General features: G+C 41.9%; 1 protein-coding gene across 3 annotated transcripts in view; it reads left to right on the top strand.

The window, feature by feature from the left end:
• Window positions 1-19436, top strand: part of LOC140272806 (serine/threonine-protein kinase BRSK1-like) — a 35499-nt gene extending 16063 nt beyond the window's left edge. For 2 of the 3 annotated variants that reach the window (XM_072368259.1, XM_072368260.1), the window contains 11 exons: window positions 267-431; window positions 7602-7699; window positions 7806-7956; window positions 8058-8118; window positions 10544-11156; window positions 11483-11531; window positions 12464-12587; window positions 12706-12807; window positions 14079-14187; window positions 15851-15940; window positions 16036-19436. In XM_072368259.1, the coding sequence (XP_072224360.1) occupies window positions 267-431; window positions 7602-7699; window positions 7806-7956; window positions 8058-8118; window positions 10544-11156; window positions 11483-11531; window positions 12464-12587; window positions 12706-12807; window positions 14079-14187; window positions 15851-15940; window positions 16036-16247 (1774 nt within the window). In that variant the 3' untranslated portion in view covers window positions 16248-19436. The remainder of the gene's footprint in view (window positions 1-266; window positions 432-7601; window positions 7700-7805; window positions 7957-8057; window positions 8119-10543; window positions 11157-11482; window positions 11532-12463; window positions 12588-12705; window positions 12808-14078; window positions 14188-15850; window positions 15941-16035) is intronic. The other variant, XM_072368261.1, reaches the window with a different exon arrangement.
• The last annotated feature ends 235 nt before the right edge of the window (window positions 19437-19671 follow it).

Raw genomic sequence — 19671 nt, 5'->3', positions numbered from 1 at the left:
AGAAGATAATTCACTGAAGCTCAATTTATAAAATTGCTGGAAGTAGTGTAAACTACTGCACTGGAACTAATTAATCATGCTGTATTCACTATCCTTTCTCATCGAAAAATATATTCCTTTCAAAAGCAAAGAAGCAGCTTTTTTTCCTCTTATTGAGAATTATATTGCACCATTATATCATGTTGAACCTTTTTTCAATTAATGCCTCCTATAAACCTTGTGATGTTTCTAACAGCACAGGCTTTTATACTTTTTCTTTCTGTTAGGGGTGGTCGTAATGAGCCTTGCCCAGAGCAGCCTCCACCTCGCCGGGTATGTGTGAAGAGGATCGTGTCCTTAACAGAGCTAGACCCAGATGTCCTGGAAAGCATGTACTCTTTAGGGTGCTTCAGAGACCGGGTTAAACTCACACAGGACCTTACAAGTGAGGAGTGAGTAAAAGCAACCCATCCAACTTTTAATTGGCGCTATATCAATGAGAAGGATACATGATGGAATTCACAACAACAAAGACTCCTAACCTAGTTGAAGTAGCACTGTAAATCTGCTCTCTTTTTCAAATGAAGGTATTCTAAACATAGGTTTGAATTTCAGTTGTGCTTGGGTTTTTTGTCTTTGAGTTACAATTTACACTATTCAGTCATACGAATAGTAGGTTTCACAGAGACCAGTATGCAGTTTGGAAGTGTATGTTGGCATATACCAAATAAGAGACAATTGAGTAACTGTGTGTGGTCAAATCAGTTTCTCTTTTTTCTGTTTCTCTCTCTTTCTTGTTCTCTCATTTGTCTCATTGTGGCCAGCCAATTACCCACACCATTAACTGCCTGACTTACCAAGAACAAGAGCCACTATATAAATGATGCTTCTTGTATTTCTCTCCATGACCATTCTGTGAGTTTCTCTTCACTGCTCAACTGATGAGTAGAGTAGAGGTTCCATGTGAGGTCTTAGAGTACGAAACACTGCCATAAAGACGCAGTTTGGATAGAAAATCGTAAAAGCAAAGATCTGACCTAAAGACACATTCTTTTAATATGTGATAAGCTTTCAGCTGGTGGCAAGATGGAGTGGTCACACACCTCCGTGCTCCCAAATTGTTAATTATGAACACTTTTCATTGCTCTGTAACCAGACATAATCACAAAAGTCCAACAGATCAAAGAAAGAGGAACAAATTAGAGATGACTTCAATCACATGGCTATGCTAACAAATATGCTAACGGAGACGTCATTCTTGGGAGACTTCAAAGCAAGTTCTCCAGACTTGAAGCACAGCAGGATTGACTTTGTTGGATCATATTTAGGGGTAGTAGTGGTTGTTGAAAACCATTAAAGGCTTTTTAATTTTTACAGTGGCAGTGACCATCGCCTGAAAGTCATTGTTAGCAAAATAATCTATCTATCTATCTACAACACACACCATACTTGTGAACTCAACCACTGTAGGGAGGTCTGGGGGCACTTAAATGGATCATTCTGGTGTACCCTGAATAATAAATAGAGGGAAAGACAAATTTGGATTATCTGAGTGGTTAATTGTAATATTCATTCAAATCATCATGTTTTTGTTTAAAAGTAGGGTCTGTGACTATTATTCCCTCATTCACTGATGCAGTCATTCGGGTACTTAATGATCAGTAGTTATAGTAATAGAAAACAAGCTGACTTGAGTCCAAATTTATATCATAATACAGTTTGTTTCTTCAGTACCTGTGGCTGATATCAGACTGCTGCTTGGCTAATTTTGAATAAAATATTGGCCACCCCTGTGTTATTAACTCTGGTGCAAGTTGTGCGCAAATGATGCGCTGAGGTCTGGGTTGTTTGGGGAGCTCTCCATGGTGCTGATCGGCCTTCATGACGATGCATCGCAACCAGTGTTGATCATCTTACTTAAAAAATGTAATTAGTTACAGTTACAAATCATTTCTCCCAAAAGGTAATTGAGTTAGTAACCCATTGTAAGAGTAATTATTTACTCAGCAAAGTAACTGTGACTATATTTTTAATTTTCAATAAGGTATTATGTTCTTTAACATCTTTAACATCAAATATATTAACTGATTGAAGAATAAAAACACTATATTGAGTAATTTAGAACATTTGGTACTATTTGAACTCAATAGATTACAGCCTGCCGTATGATATGCATAGAAATAAAAATATATAAAAAAGAAATATGGAAAATAAAATTCAAGTGCAAAATTAAGAAACACGTGTAAACTTGGGTAAAACAAAACAAAGGAAAATCTGGCCATGAAGTAGTGCAAATCTCTGTAACTGTATTTTAGACCTACTGCACAATAAACTGAACACTATATTTATATATTTGGGCTTGGGGTTGGGTTAGCAGCAGCAGCAACAAGTGTCATGTTAGCATGTGTTGATGTAAGGTGTGTCATAATATTCGAGTTGCTTGAGGCAGACGTGGATAAAGTCTTTTTTCCTGGGCATAGCGTACATGTTACATAAACAGTCTTTAATTCCAATGAGCGAGAAATAGTACTTATAGTTTAAGAACGCTACCTTTGAACTTCCCTGGCTCAACACCATTGTCGCTGTCTTGTTGTGTTTGGCAGTCAGAACGTGCAGCGGGAGCAGGGCATGATCCGCCCACCCAGCCAATCATAATCGCATTTGCAACGGCGTCATCATTCCCATTCCTGCTCTCTCTCCAGGCTGCTTCATTCAACCAAATTGTGATAACGCGCCACTTCACATTCTCAGTAAAGGCAACGGCATTGCAACGATGGGAAAAGTAATTAATTAGATTACTCGTTACTGAAAACAATAATGCCATTAATAACGCCGTAATTACCAACACTGGTCCCAACAGGGCTCTGGGTCAGAGAGGTTCGAGGCGAGGGAGGCTCACAGCCTATGTATTTACGCACTTTCATTTCTTTTTGTTACCTTCTTCCCTGTTTGTGTACATTTTTGTCCTCATGCTTATGACACGTGCTGTCCCCTGCAGATTGGCAGCTGACTTAGAATTTTGCATTACTGTGGTTTACTATTGCACATTTCCTTTTGCTGCTATAAAAATTTGCTTAAAATTTGTGATACAATGGAAACTGGTAATAACAAACGTGTATCGAAATAACAGAAAGAAGTGTCAGGCTGGGAAGTGAAGTTTTGCTCGGTGGCAGAGTGAGAGAGAGAGAGAATGGATGAGAGTGGCATGAGCAGAGCAGAGCAGCAGAGACATTTACCACTGCTCCAAAATGACACAAACAGTAAAGCTGGAGACAAAAAGAAAAGAAAGAGGCAAACACATAAACCATGACTGTGAGTCTACTTCACTTCGAGCCTTTCCAATCCGACCCAGAGCCCTGGTCGGAATACAGGGATTACTTTGGTCAGAGCAATGGGCAGTCGGGCCAATGGGCCTAGAAAAATCTGATTAATGGGTAGTCAGAGAGATGGGCGGTCGGACTTTTGGGGCGTCGGACTGACGTATGCTCCCCAGGCTTTTGTGTCATCTTTTAGTTGAGTGTTCTGGTCAACAGCAATTTGGACCTCCCAACCGCTTCAATTTTTTTTTCTTGCTGCTTTCATCTGTTTCTCAGAGAAAGTTTGTCTCCTTAACATACCAAGAATCAAGTTGAGCATTCCTTCCACGGCCTCCATCGCTCTTTTACATTGCATCCAAGTGATATGTCAGAGGTGGAGCCACTATGTCAGTAAAATACTATGACTATGTGGTGGTACTACCCGTAAATGAAAACGAAATACTTTCTACCTGTCCCAAGATGTTTCGTACTGTATCATCCATCCATCCATCCATCATCTACCGCTTATCCGGGGGTCGGGTCGCGGGGGCAGCAGCTTGAGCAGAGAAACCCAGACGTCCCTGTCCCCGGCCACTTCCTCCAGCTCTTCCGGGGGGACCCCGAGGCGTTCCCAGGCCAGCCGAGAGACATAGTCTCTCCAACGTGTCCTGGGTCTTCCCCGGGGTCTCCTCCCAGTGGGACGTGCCCGGAACACCTCCTAACACATCCTAACCAGATGCCCGAGCCACCTCATCTGACTCCTCTCAATGCGGAGGAGCAGCGGTTCTACTCCGAGCCCCTCCCGGATGACTGAGCTTCTCACCCTATCTCTAAGGGAGAGCCCAGACACCCTGCGGAGGAAACCCATTTCGGCCGCTTGTATTCGCAATCTTGTTCTTTCGGTCACTACCCACAACTCGTGACCATAGGTGAGGATGGGAATGTAGATTGACCAGTAAATAGAGAGCTTCGCCTTCTGGCTCAGCTCCTGAGCCCGCAACACTGCAGATGCCGCACCGATCCGCCCATCAATCTCACGCTCCATTCGTCCCTCACTCGTGAACAAGACCCCGAGATACTTGAACTCCTCCACTTGGGGAAGGATCTCATTCCCGACCCGGAGAAAGCATTCCACCCTTTTCCGGCTGAGAACCATAGTCTCGGATTTGGAGGTGCTGATTCTCATCCCAGCCGCTTCACACTCGGCTGCGAATCGCTCCAGTGAGAGCTGAAGGTCACGGCCTGACGACGCTAACAGAACCACATCATCCGCAAAAAGCAGAGACCCGATTCTGAGGTCGCCAAATCGGACACCCTCAACGCCCTGGCTCCGCCTAGAAATTCTGTCCATAAAAGTTAGGAACAGAATCGGTGACAAAGGGCAGCCCTGACGGAGTCCAACTCTCACCGGAAACGTATCCGACTTACTGCCGGCAATGCGGACCAAACTCTGGCACCGGTCATACAGAGACCGAATGGCCCCTATCAAGGGGTCCGGCACTCCATATTCCCGGAGCACCCCCCACAGGACTCCACGAGGGACACGGTCGAACGCTTTCTCCATGTCCACAAAACACATGTAGACTGGTTGGGCAAACTCCCATGCACCCTCCAGGATCCTGCCGAGGGTATAGAGCTGGTCCACTGTTCCACGGCCAGGACGAAAGCCACACTGCACCTCCTGAATCTGAGGCTCGATTATCCGACGGATCCTCCTCTCCAGTACCCCCGAATAGACCTTACCAGGGAGGCTGAGGAGTGTGATACCCCTATAGTTGGAACACACCCTCCGGTCCTCCTTTTTAAAGAGGGGGACCACCACCCCGATCTGCCAGTCCAGAGGCACTGTCCCCGATGTTCACGCGATGCTGCAGAGGCGTGTCAGCCAAGACAGCCCTACAACATCCAGAGCCTTGAGAAACTCAGGACGGACCTCATCCACCCCCGGAGCCTTGCCACCGAGGAGCTTTTTGATCACCTCGGCAACCTCAGCCCCAGCAATGGGAGGCCCCGTCTCCGAGCTCTCCGACTCTGCGTCTTCCGAGTACATGTTGGTAGGATTGAGGAGTTCCTCGAAGTACTCCCCCCACGACTCACAACTTCCCTAGTTGAGGTCAGCAAAGCCCCGTCCCCACTGTACACAGTGTTGACTGTGAGCCGCTCCCCCCCCCGAGACGCCGGATGGTGGACCAGAATGTCTTCGAGGCCGTCCGGAAATCGTCTCCTTGGTCTCACCGAACTCCTCCCAGGCCCGAGTTTTTGCCTCAGCAACCGCCGAAGCCGCAGCCCGTCTGGCCTGCCGGTACCTATCAGCTGCTTCCAGGGTCCCACTGGCCAAAAAGGCCCGATAGGACTCCTTCTTCAGCTTGTCCACCAGCAGGTTCGAGGGTTGCCACCACGACAGGCACCGACCACCTTACGGCCACAACTCCGATCAGCCGCCTCGGCAATGGAGTCACGGAACATGGCCCATTCAGACTCAATATCCCCCACCTCCCCCGGGATATGGTTGAAGCTCTGCCGGAGGTGGGAGTTAAAGCTCCTTCTGACCAGGTGGTGATCAGTTGACAACTCCGCCCCTCTCTTCACCCGAGTGTCCAGGACATACGGCCGCAAGTCTGACGACACAACCACAAAGTCGATCATCGAACTGCGGCCAAGGGTGTCCTGGTGCCAAGTGCACCTGGGCAGCTGTAGCTCAAGGAAGAGCAGTCGCCCACCAATCGGAAGGTCGGTGGTTCGACTCTGGCTTCCCCGGGCTACATGTCGAAGAGTCCTTGCGCAAGACACTGAACCCCACGTTGCCTCCCAGTGTATCACTGGGGTATGAATGTGTGTATGAATGATTAGAAAAAAGCACGTAGTTAAGTATCTTAAGAGTGAGTGGGGTGAATGCGGCATGTAGTGAAGCGCTTTGAGTGGTCAGTTCGACTAGAAAAGCGCTATACAAGTACAAGTCCATTTACCATTTACATATGGACATATGGACCTTATGCCTGAACATGGTGTTCATTATGGACAGTCCATGACTGGCACAGAAGTCCAACAACATAACACCACTCTGATTCAGATCGGGGGGGCCGTTCCTCCCAATCACACCCCTCCAGGTCTCACTGTCATTGCCCACGTGAGCATTAAAGTCCCCCAGCAGAACGAGGGAGTCTCCGGTAGGAGCATTCTCCAATGCCTCCCCCAGAGACTCCAAAAAGGGTGGGTACTCTGACTCTGAACTGCTGTTTGGCGCATAGGCACAAACAACAGTCAGGACCCGTCCCCCCACCCGAAGGCGGAGGGAGGCTACCCTCTCGTTCACTGGGGTAAACCCCAATGTACTGGCACACAGCCGGGGGGCAATAAGTATGCCCACACCTGCTCTGCGCCTCTCACCACGGGCAACTCCAGAGTGGAAGAGAGTCCAACCCCTCTCAAGAGGACTGGTTCCAGAGCCCAAGCCGTGCGTCGAGGTAAGTCCGACTATATCTAGCCGGAACCGCTCAGCCTCGCGCACCAGCTCCGGCTCCTTCCCCAACAGAGAGGTGACATTCCACGTCCCAAGAGCTAGCTTCAGTAGCCGAGGATCAGACCGCCAAGGCTGCTACCCAGCTCACATGGCACCCGACCCCCTTGGCCCCTCCCACGGGTGGTGAGCCCGTCGGAAGGGGGACCCACGTCATGATTTTGGGCTATGCCCGACCGAGCCTGGTGGCCGGGCCTGTGCCCATTACTGTATCATGTAATGGAAAAATGCCAAAAGTGACAACATTAGTACCCAAGTCTGCCATTGTTACCAGCTGAGTAAGAACCGTTATGCTTTTGGAGTCTTTCTGTTTCATGTGTCACATAGTTTTCTTTCTTGTAAAAGGTCTGAAATGCTACAACGCCATAATTTGTCCACACCAAAGGGAGTTTTTCTTTGCCACAGTTTTTATACTAATATTAAATTTCAGGATTTCCAGTTTGTTTAAATGGCATCTTGATGTGTCAGTTGGACCATTTCCTACCCTGTTAATCAAGAGCTATTTGAATAAATGTGTTAACAAACAGAAAAAGAGACACGCAAAGAAATCAACTAACTGTTTTTGCTTGCTGGAAGTAATAATTGCAAGGATAGCTGTTTTTACTACCAGACAATTGTGGGTTTTTTTTTACAATCACAGCCCAGTATAGGTCAGACACTTTTTTCAATACATGTATGATGAAAATAATGATATCACCTTGTGCAAATACTATAGCCCTCTTAGATTATTTTCCTCAATATTTTCTCACTTTTTTTCATCTGTCTTTCCAGCCTTTCTTTTCCACGTCTAACTGCTCTTTTGTCTGCAGGGACAACCAGGAGAAAATGATCTACTACCTCCTCTTGGACAGGAAGGAGCGATACCCCAGCTGTGAGGATGAGGATCTGCCACCCAGAAATGACCTTGGTGAGTAAACTGAGCAAAGCTTTCTTTGAATTAAACTAATCCCAATTACAGCACACTTTTGTTTTCATTTCCATATTTTCAGTTGTTTTCGTGTTTCTCTCCCAAGATCCGCCCAGAAAGCGTGTGGACTCCCCCATGCTGACGCGTCATGGCCGTTGTCGTCCAGAGAGAAAGAGCTTGGAGGTTCTCAGTGTCACAGACCAAGGATCTCCCACCCCACCTCGCAGGGCCCTGGAGACTAATGCACACAGCCAGAGGTACGAACTGATTTGAAGTGTGAGCAGCTAAAAAACTTTAAACAGACATTAGAATATGTTGCATAAGTTAGTTCTATTCATTATGTGTTTAACTTCCAAAGGTCTCGTTCAGTCAGCGGAGCGTCCACTGGTCTGTCCTCGAGTCCTCTCAGCAGTCCGAGGGTAAGCATTTTACTCTGTCCTGCTCTTCTACATATACTATACCATGACTATACTATGCATCATGTAAGGGCTCCAAATTAAGAATCTCTCTCTCTGCTACTTTTAATTAGTTTACTTTCTTTTATGTATGTGAATCATAATGAGGGTAGCATTTAAATGTGCTCATGAATACTTTTGTGACATAATGTTACAAGCATTGCATGTTACCTTTAAAGGGGACATACTGTGAAAAAAAATCCTTTCTTTGTCTTGGCTTGAGAAGAATTATGATGTCATTTTAAATAGCTGGCAGGGTGATATGTGACTGCGGTGTTCCCATTTGTTGTATGCTGTTTTAACAACTTTGACCTGTTCAATTTAACTGGCCACAAGATTGTGCCTAAAATAGCAATATGTACCAATTGTCCATGGCTGGACTGAAGCCTGAGCTTGATTTGCTGTGTGTGCTTGTATGAGCTCTCATGCTTCGTTTCCACATACGTGTGTTCAGTCCATACATCCATCTGATACTGTATACAGACTATGCTCTTCTGTGTTCAACGTAAGGAGAAGCATTAGGATGGATGAAGAAGCCTCTGCAGCAACAGGAAAGGCTAATTTTAGCAGTTTTCCCTGTTTAGCTTTAATTAGTTTTCAGTAGAGTTAAGTCCAGTCTGTGTGTTCAGTTTTGTGAAAGACCTTGTTAAAAGACCTAAGAACCACTAAACATCGACTCTGTGCTTTACAGTTTCCCTTCCTTTCAATACTAATAACTTGTATTTAGCCAACACTGGTGTGTTTACCTGTTTGTAGCCCCCGACTAGTTTCCCAGTCCCTGCTGATGAAAAAGATCTCTACAGCACAATCCTGCCATCACTATGCTGCACTATGGTGATGAGAGGTGTTGGTTTTGTACCAGAGTTAGGGTTTTCCTTGATGGCCAGTAAGTCAAATTGTAGTCTCATCCGATTAAAGAGCCCTCTCCCGTATGCCTTTCGGCATGCTTTTCTGTCAACTATCTTTTTTTTTCTGAAAAAATGCTGCTTGTGCCCCATAATTATTATTACTTGATTAGTGGTGTTTCAGACTCTAGGGTCTTTCAGAACATACTGAGATAATATGACACAGATTGAACACCGGAGGATATTATTAAAGTAATTATGTGGCTTCAGGAGGTCATTTGCAGCACCAGATCATATTTAGGGGCGTCAGGGCAGAGAGGGTGAATATATTTGTACATACCAATTTTTTTTAATTTTTACTTTTTAGAATTTAGAATTTTAGAAGTTTTTTTTTTAACCATTTCTTTTCACCAATTTGGATAATTTTAGATTATTTTATGAAACATCCTAAAAAGAATAAAATAAAATAAATTTAGATTACAGGTTGTAACGCAAAAGAAAAAAAAATGGGGACAATTCTAGTGGGGGTGAATAATTTTTCAAGCCACAAGAAAAAACAGGGCAGTATTTTGCACACCTATCGGAGATTTTAGAGATTTCAACTGGAATTAGTGGATTTACGGTTTACTCGCATATGAACACACGTGGAAAAAAAGCATCAGGCTAACCACTGTTTCCTCTTTCATAGGATAAAATATGTTTACATCCAAAATGCGTGCATGGTTGCACAAAGCTATACACAGCTTTCAAAGAGGCTGTGGATTGTTCCCTTGAGACAGGATGCTATGAAATATAAAGACATGTTTGGGAGTTGTTGTTCTGTATCTTTGTGAAATTTTGACCAAAGCAAAAACATATTTTATGTCATGATGATGATACTGTAAATGATTACAAATAAAAAAGTCAGTTATAATGTGGAGATTCTCCACAATTGATTTATTTTTGCATCTATTGATCAAAATTACATTGAATATAGATTTTTTGTTGAAGAAAGAACTGTGTTTTTACTGTAAATAAACTGTATTGTAAGATGTTCTGTCTGAATTTAGTTTCACATGCTGTTTACCCAGTCTGATAGGGCAATGCGCAATAGTATAATGTGTCCGTAGGTGTCTTTTCATTTTAACACAGAGTATGTAGTGTGTAAATATAGTAATATTTGTGTCATCTGCGGCTTCAGCATTCAATATCAGGTTTGGTTATCAGAAGGAAATTTCCTGTGATGTAACTTTTTCTTCCCTAGTAGCATTTGTTCCGGGTGTCCCTGCTTTTCATACTTTTCCATCATACCATTCTCATGTCAGAAACATCATGCTTCCTCATAAAAAAGTATGTGTACATTATCTAATATTAACAAAAAGGGAGTGTAAAACACATAAAATTAGAAAAGAGCAAAGTGATTGCCAAATCCATTCTCCATTTGGTGCATCTAATCGAGGCTTGTTGATGATCATGTTCATGACTCATATTTCATGACCATTGCTTTCTGTCTCATATGTCCACATCCCTTTCCCTCCTTTTTTCCATCTCTGTCTGCCCATCAGAGTCCGGTCTTCACTTTCAGCCGATCAGAGGTCACCTCCACCTCAGCTTCCTCCTCCAAAGACCCCAAATCAGGAACTGCCACCACCCCTCGGCCCACCCGTCCGACGCCTGACCCAAAAACCCAGACCTTACCCTCAAAGGGTCCCGCTGACCGGCCTCAGCTCCACTCCATGAAGTCCCTCCCTCTCCAGACGCCACGCTCTCCTTCCCCTTCCCCCTCCCCCATTCTCTCCCCTGTCCCACGTTTCTTCAACTTCCCGTCTCCATCCATCTTCAGGTCCAAGAATGTCCACTCGTCCTCTAACTCATCTGCCACCCCTCCCCCTGTATCACAGGTCACGCCGCAGGGCTCGCCACTGCCTACCCCACTGGGCACACCCGTACACCAAATCCAACACCCTTCCTCCACCACCCCTCCTTCCTCTTCTTCCTCGTCTTCTTCTTCCAGAGCAGACGGAGCCGGTGGCGCTTCGCTGTCGCTGACCCCGCCCTCCAGTCCGGGTGGCAGTGGCAGTTTGGCTGCCTCGAGCTCTGGCCACTGGAGAACGAGGCTTAACTCGTTCAAAAACAACTTGCTGGGCTCCCCGCGATTTCACCGGCGCAAACTGCAAGGTGAGTGAAGATTTTAAAGAAAACACTCATTTAAAGCTGTATCCTAAGTTTAGAGTTGCAGCCGAGGGATGAAGCCATGTTAGCTTCCATCAGTGTGAGCTTGATCATAGCAGAGCGGTCTAATTCAGCATTTGCATTGAAGACAGCATCTTTTATTACCAAGAGAAGAACATGTATCCTTGCCTGCAGCTGTGTTGAATAAGAACTGATTCTGTGATAATCTCCAATTAGGACAATTAAATTAGAGCTTGTCATCAAGATTTGCTGCCCTTTTCTTCTCTCTCCTCCCTGCCTTCATCTCCCTCTGTCTGTGTTTTGTTTTTTAGTCCCTACATCGGAGGACATGTCCAGTTTGACTCCAGAGTCCAGTCCAGAGTAAGTTCACACATCTCAGTTAGTTTTCCTCCATCTTCTGTTTGTGTTAGTTTGGGAAAGGAAAATTCTTACCACAAGTAAGTAGTTTGTCCAGAGTCTCCATGTCTTCCATGTCTTCTTCTCCACAATAACTAGAAAGTAAAATCTGTTAACCAAGCTGTACGGCAGGAATAATTCGTTTCTATTTGTATACACAACATTGAAGCTAATTCACTCATGGACTGCACCACAAGCTACGATGATCGAATTAGCTCTGATCGTGACAGGAAAAGGGAATCTGAGCAATGAAATGTTAATGTTGAATTGTTTCACAGCAGTTACATTTTATGGCACAAGTAAAACACTCACATGAAATGTGTAACATCAACAGATTTTGAGGCAATACAGCTCAAGAGCACTTCCTGGTTTGGCTATTCTGTGTAGGCTACTTTGACCAGCATGGCAGCCCCGACACTCCAAAGAGGAGTGATGTTTCTTATTCATATAAATGTTATTTAACCTGTATCTTAGACCTCGGTGGAAATAGAATGGACCCAGGGTTTAGTTAATTAGTTAGCTCCTTGAAATAAAACACAGGACGTTTAAATTCCAGGTGCTCTTGATTGAAATTTCCCCTCCATAGCATAAAACTTAGACTTACTTTGCTTGACTATTACTACCTGTACATTTTCAAGATATCTCTAAGGTCAAATTTATTCTAGTCTTGGTTGGGTAAACTAACATCTGGAAGCCATGCACATTTTGACCAAATTACTGGCTTTTTTAAACTTTAACTGTTTAAAAGTTGTTTAGAAAGTATTTCACATGGAATGTCAGTGACTACAGATGAGTTAGAAATATGCACCTAACTCCTTTTCGTGTTGTATAATTAATCTTTTTTTATTGTAATGTATGAAATGTGTGACTGGACTTATTGTGTTAACTGTGCGCAGACTGGCTAAGAGGTCCTGGTTCGGTAACTTCATCAGCCTGGAGAAGGAGGAGCAGATCTTCGTGTTGATCAGAGACAAGCCACTCAGCTCAATCAAGGCTGACATCGTCCATGCATTTCTGTCTGTGAGTGCGTTAATCATCTTTTGACACTTCTATATAAAAACCTTTGCAGAGTTAAAGGCACAGATTCTAAAAGCCTGTCTCGCTCTCTTAGTGTCACCTTCCTCTGTTGTCTCCACAGATTCCGTCTCTCAGCCACAGTGTGGTGGCTCAGAATAGTTTCCGGGCCGAGTACAAGTCCTCTGGCGGCCCCTCTGTCTTCCAGAAGCCTGTCAAATTCCAAGTATTATTTCTATCTTTTAACTCAGTTTTAATTAATTACGGTTCCTGTTTTTTTTTAATCTGTTTCAGTGTATTCCCTTAAATTGAAGCAGATGGTGCTGTTTTGCTCAGGACTGTGTGTGTAGTGATCCAAAAATATTCTATAGCAGTTGAAGTTGTGATAAATGAGGGACAATCGGAGGGACAATCATAGAAGAAGCCCTGATTCAAGGAGGCTTGCATCAGTTTCCACATTTTTTTTAAACCAGTCTTATAAATAGTGTATACCTGCCAGATTTCCATAGCTCAACAGATTCGAATACAGTGTAAATAAAAAAAAAAGACAAGTGTAAGTAAGCTAAAATAAAATCATAAGACGGCTACGGGGCATTTTATGCTGGTCCTGTTTATTTTATTTGCTGCACTGAATGTGTGCATCTGACATTCAACATAAACGGAACGGCAGCTCCATGTCTTAAGGGGTTATTTGTTAGTCGTAGAGGGTTACTGAAGTTACCGAAACAAGATATTTAAATGTGCGGCAATGTTGTGTCGCCTACTTATCTAATCAAGTCAGTCTTTTTTTTTCTTTTTAAAAGTATTATTTAACTTTTAAATGATTGTCAAATTCAAAGCTTTTTATTATTTTCTTTTTATAGCTTTGTAGCTTTAGGATCTTTACCCGTTTAGATATTATACAGAAATAAGGACATGAAATAAATGAAAATTCCCACAATTAAAATGCTGGTGGACAGTGGTTCATCTGGTACATATACTGCACCATTTCTCCAAGGTTGTTCTAATCAACATGTGCTGCTTTCAAAGCTTCCAGAAATTAAGCCATTTTCAACACCTTTCGCTGGAAAGCTTCAGGGCTTAAAGAAGCCTCATCTAGCTGTCGCTGATGATAATATTTGACGATATTTATTCACATAAATACAGCAAAAAAGGTACACAGACGAAAAGTGGAATAAGGTGTATTTATAAGGGAACTGATTTAGATTTAAATGTTTTTGCAGTTTACAAATGAGATACAGCTAAAGGCCCTCCTATTGGTGTCTCTATACAATATAGGAGATGGATGTAGAATATGAATGTGTCATACAATACAACATGCTCATTCTGTTCAGATCTGATTTAATTTACTGAAAAGAATCTCAAAACACGTTAATAAGTATTCTTGAAACCACTTTGTGTAGAATATGAAAATTTTCATCCAGAGCAAATCAGAATTTTTTTTAAAAGACGGCAGACATGAGTGAATCGTTTTGATTGGTTCCTCTCCTCCTGCAGGTGGACATCGCTTTCTCTGAGGGAGAGAGGGAGCGAGAGAGGGAACGAGCAGAGAGAGAAGGACGAAGAGAGTTGGGCATCTACAGCGTCACCTTCACTTTACTGACAGGTAGGAGACAGATGTGGAAACATTGTTTATAGGTTAGACGGGATCACATGTGAATTATTTTATTCACTCAGCAATTTTGCATGAAAATGATGCAGTTTCAGTACAGTTTTTCCTCTTTGGGTTGCTTTGCCAGGCTTTCACCGCAGCGGTCTCCAGTTGTTGGTTGTTTGTGCCTTTAATGCAGTCCTTAAGTGAACTTATGGCTTGATCAGGTTGAAATCAGGCGAGTGACTCAGCCAAAGTGGGCCGAGAATTTATCTCTATACACCTTAAAGTTAGGACAAGTGGTTTTGTTTTCTGTCTCATCATCGTCCAGGCCCTTTTTTGTATTGCAGATGTGTTAAAAAAACTCTTGATTTGGCCACTCTCTTGGATGGATCTGTTTTGTTTTTTTAAACCTGTTACAGTTGCATTTAGTGCTCTTTTGAATACATGTGGTTTCACAGCAGCAGATTTCAAATACAAAGGCTACTCCTAAAACTTCTGATCCATTACCACCAAATAATGAAGGAACAGCCAATGTTTGTCCATCAAAACAGGTTTCGAGTCAATTGTCCAATCACTTTTGATCTTGAAAAAAAGATCCAAAAAGGCTTTCTTAAATTTGGATGTAAATCCCCTCAAATTAAAGAGTCTGCACTTGAAGACATATTCATTTTATAACAGGAACTACAACATGTTTTAGTGAACAGGTTTAATTACAAGCATTATGTCATCATATAAATATGTATAGAGCTGTTGTGCTAGTTCTGTGGTTGACTGATTCTGAGGGTGTTCTCTTGGATTTTTTTGGTATGGCCCTGTCTCTTTTATTTTTACCCTGTTTCATGTGTATTATATTAACACCAGAAATGGTATTTTATGTGAAACAAGTGTGCAATTTTGTCTTATACTGCACCATTGCCATGATCTTATTTGTTTTGTAGACATTTTATTGATAGGCAGATTTTCAATATATTGCTTTCTTGTGACTTCTTCACAATAAAAGTCCAACATGTTTCGCCAGTTCTTCTTCTTCTTCTGAAATAAAATGTTGGGTAATTATATAAAAAACACTCAACAAGAGTGTTAAAAGAAAAGAGATTTAAATTACTGTAGGTTAGATGTATTTCGATCATCATGAATTTGAGTCCATCAAGAAGGTGAAAACATCTTGCAGAATATTAATCAAAGAGATAACTGCTGAATGTGTGAAATGATCAGGAATTTCATGGAAAAACTGTGTTTTACATTGTGTTCTGCTTGCAGTTTGTTTATACTGCCCCCTGGTGGCTACAAGAATATTCTGCTCATTTAAAAGATCCTTGAAAATATGGTAATTTGAGGCTTAAGGAAACCAAGAGCCTGCAATTAACTATGTTGATGTTGTCATCTTAAGATCAGGTGTTTTTTAGTTATCTTAAGATCACAAGACTTATTTTCGTGTGATGAAAAGTTAATTTAGCTCTTTATCTCAAGCAATCTGCCCTTTGTTTTCTTAAGATCACAGCAAACAGTAAAACTCGTCATCATTAGAAAACAAGCTCGTCACATGTTTTTCCACAGCTGGTCCATTTGTGGGCATGGATTAATGATTTGGTTGTTCAGAAGGAAGTACATGTAACACTTAAAGGGAGATGTTGGTAAAACTAATGACCCAACTCTCAATCCACTCACCTCTCAGGTCCCAGTCGCAGGTTCAAAAGAGTTGTGGAAACCATTCAAGCTCAGCTCCTCAGCACCCATGATCAGCCCTCTGTGCAGGCACTGGCTGGTGAGAACCATACCCAAGCCCACAACCTACATGTATTTGTGGTTACACCATTTGTTTGACCTCTTCTCTCTGCAATTTTACCTCTTGCCCCTCAGATGAGAAAAATGGTCAGCTAACTCGCCAACCCAGCACTCCTTCGCGTCAGAACTCCCGGCGTTCTGAAAGTGGATCAGAACGGGGAGAGAGGGAGAATGCAGCAGACGGGGTGAGCAGTAGCGGCAGCGGGACTGTCTTACAGCGTCAAGAGTCGGGGAAAGACAAGACCAGACTCCTTTCTTCATCCAACGGGACACAGTCACACCCTTGAAAAGAATGTTGCGGAAGAGAAGTAGGGGTCATCTATGTGGCCTTTCTCTTTTCCTCCCCCTCAGTCCTTCCTATATTCTCTCCTTTCCCCTTTCCTCACTTTCTGCCATGCTTCCTACCTTCAATCCCAGGCCAAGGGATGGAAAAGGAGGAAGATTTTCCTTGAAGATGATCTGGGATATGACAGAGGATTCCCCCCAAAATGGCTGCCTTTAGTAGAAATGTATATTTGTGGAGACATCTTGAGCTGATCTCTTGACAGCTCTCAAATGTCGTTTCACTCCAGACGGATGAGTGTAAATGATGTCCAGAAAAACCCAACCTTACTATAGAAATACAGGGATAGCTCACAACCAGGGAAACAAGTAGTTCACCACTGCAACAAATGAAGAAAGCACATGACGTTTTTGACGACCAATCACAAGTGACATTTAGTTCAAACTTAACTGGCAACTTTCAATGAGTCAGTTAAAATGGCACAGGAGGATGGTTGCCAGTAACGGAGCGCATCCAGGCATTCTTATCTGTCATTTCCAGGCCATCCACATCTCATCACCTGCTTCATCTAATGGACTTACCTTAAAAGTTAAATGTCAGCAACTCCTCTCTCCTCTCTTCTCCTCACTTTCTGATTTAAGACAAAGGTGTTTCTTAAGCAAATCAACAAAATGAAATTGAAAAGGAAGAGAATTATAGAAGTCTTTAAAAGTGGATTGTATCTATAGACAATTAGACAACTTATTGCTAAGCTTAAACAATCAAAGAGTAAGGAGCAATCTGAGAGCATAGACACAAAGAAATGATGGAAAATAAGTCTGCTGAGCATTGTAGTGTAGCCCTATATAAATCAAAATGAGATAAAACACTTCCTTGTGTATATGAAGCTACTCAATTATTTTTAAATTACGCTGACAAAGCTATGATACCATATTGCCTTTAAAAAGTGGTCAAAAAGTGGATAACTAGTTAGATTAAGACCAAAATTCAAGGAAACTGGTGAAATTACACGGAAAATATCTCACAAGGCAAAAAGCCTGTTGGAGGAGGATGAGGCAAATACATAATAGACAAGACAGAAGAGAGCTTGCAACGTTTCATAGAAAAGAAGGGAAAGAGGAACAAGAAGCCAAAAGCTTTTTTAGATAATTTAGATATGTAAAACAGTTTTCATTTCAGGTCTAAGATTTTTTCTAGTTGGTCACAACATTAATTTGCTATATACATAATGACTTATTGCTCACTGTGGTTTTCCTTCTCTGCATACTGGTTGTGAGGCCTTATCTTCCAAGAGAGCTGTCTGAAAGATGGAAAAGTCCCGGTTCCCTGCCAAAGTGCATGCTAGTGTTTATCCGTAGCTAAAATAAGACTTTAGCACAGTAAAACATTTGCTAAAATACTTTCCCACACAGTAGTTGTCCAGTTATTACTAGTTACTGGAAGACAATTAAAATCTGACTTTGTGTTGAGAAATGCTCTGAGTTTTTGTCCTTTTAACACAGTAACAGCATCACCAAGTGCATTTTGAGACCTCTAACAATTTCAAAGACATCAGAAAAGTCTGAGTTTCATAAAACTAGCATTAGCTTAATCACCTTGCTAGCACACCTGTTGAAAACCTAATGACTGAAAACAACTCACCTCTCTACTTTAGTCTGTGGACTTTCTTGTTGTACTGTCAAAAAAATTGGAAAACTAAGGAAACCCTCCCGTTATTCTGGTGTTCAGATGGATTCAGCTACTGCTTCCCCCGGCAAACTCATGGGTCATAGCAGCTAATTAAATTATTTTTACTATGTTGCTTGTGTGTTACAATTATCTAGAACATATTGCATCAAAAATAGTGATAAACTAGATTTAATCTGGCCAAAACTTCAAAAGAGAGTTGATTGCTGGGTTTGCATTGTTGTTTGTAATTCAAATTTAGAAAATCTTAATAAGAAAGGGTGACTGGAGAGGCATAAGGAAAAACTTTTTTTGCATGTTTAGAAGAATAAGAGAAATGGAAATAACTTGGCAAAGGTAAACAAAAAAAAAACCTGACTGACCAACTGATTCATGTCTGAGCTAGCTAACAAAAAACATATGCGACTGACTGATCTTGCCACGTATGATACGATATTAACTTGATTTCCAGAGATTAAAGTAAATCTCTAAGAAGAGGTGTGTGCACTTTCCTCTTGTGGATGTCCACCATAAATCTTGTATTTTTATCCTCCTTAACGTTAGTTTCTGGTCTGCCTCTTCTATTGATCTATTGATTATTAAAACAGCATCTGTACTGCCACCATCTGGCAAAACTATGCAGCCTAATGTATTAGCTTCCAGACAGTTGATGAAAACATGTCTGATTTACACTTTTTGTGTTTTAAAAATGTTTTTTTTAACTTAAGTTGAGCACTTCTTAAAACTTTTTTCAACGTATTTTTTTTTCTTTATTACAATTGTGCACAGCTTCCAAGAGAAGTATGTCTATTTGATTTTGCTGACTCAGACAACTTGAGCTTCAAATTAGCCTCAGCTAACACTTTGAAAGCATTTTTGGAGTGTTTTGTATTTATATATTTCACAATATAATAACGTGGGGAAAGAACCACTTCAGCATACAGATAAGGAATAATAACAGAAATCAATAGCTCTTTCGATGTGTACATGGGCGTGTGAATATATATGGTTAAAACTTCCAAATCTCTCTTTTCACTGGGATTAAAAACTACATTGAACAAAAAGATGGATTACGGAAAAATATGGAATCTATATTGAAGGCCTGGGCAACCAGTAGTTCAAGCATTTTACCCTTATAATAAGGCAATCGAAACTCGTTGCTCATTTTCCTAGATTATAGACACAGAAAGGTGCAGGATGACTATAAAGCTTCAACAAAATCCTCAATGCTTTCTGCCTCTGAGAAAAGAAATGATAGGAGGACCGAGAGAGGCAAGTCAAGGTGAATGAATAAAGTTCTTTATCACAAAAGGCCAAACATGAAAGCAGCAGTGAACGAACAATAGGACTCGAGTGTGTCTGTTGTCATAATGACTGTACACATACTGCCAGGGAAGGAAATTGAAGCCAAAACAAAAGAATGAGATGTGCTTATTATATTTTTTACAGTCTATTTCTTCTTTCTGTTCTCTCTGGCTTTTGTTCGTGTCTGTGTGAGCATGTGTCTGTATGTATGTGTGCATGTGTGTGTGCTTTTTTTTTTTTTTTTAAAGATATTTTTGTGTTAGCCACCAGCAAAATAGATGGTTGAACTAAGTGTATGAATGTCAAAAAACTTTTTCAAAATAATTGCACAAGTACAAACTTATTTTTGTTCAATATATTTACTGAAAATGTTGTTGTTTTTTTAATTGATTTCATATCCATCATGTACTTGTTGACGGTAGGGTTGTTTTATTCTCAAAAGCTTTACTATATGTTTA

The sequence above is a fragment of the Leuresthes tenuis genome, unplaced genomic scaffold (assembly GCF_036924035.1).
Source record: "Leuresthes tenuis unplaced genomic scaffold, fLeuTen1.0.hap1 SCAF_17, whole genome shotgun sequence".
Lineage (NCBI taxonomy): Eukaryota > Metazoa > Chordata > Actinopteri > Atheriniformes > Atherinopsidae > Leuresthes > Leuresthes tenuis.
The sequence above is the reverse complement of the archived record's forward strand: the minus strand, read 5'-3'. Positions and strand labels throughout refer to the sequence as shown.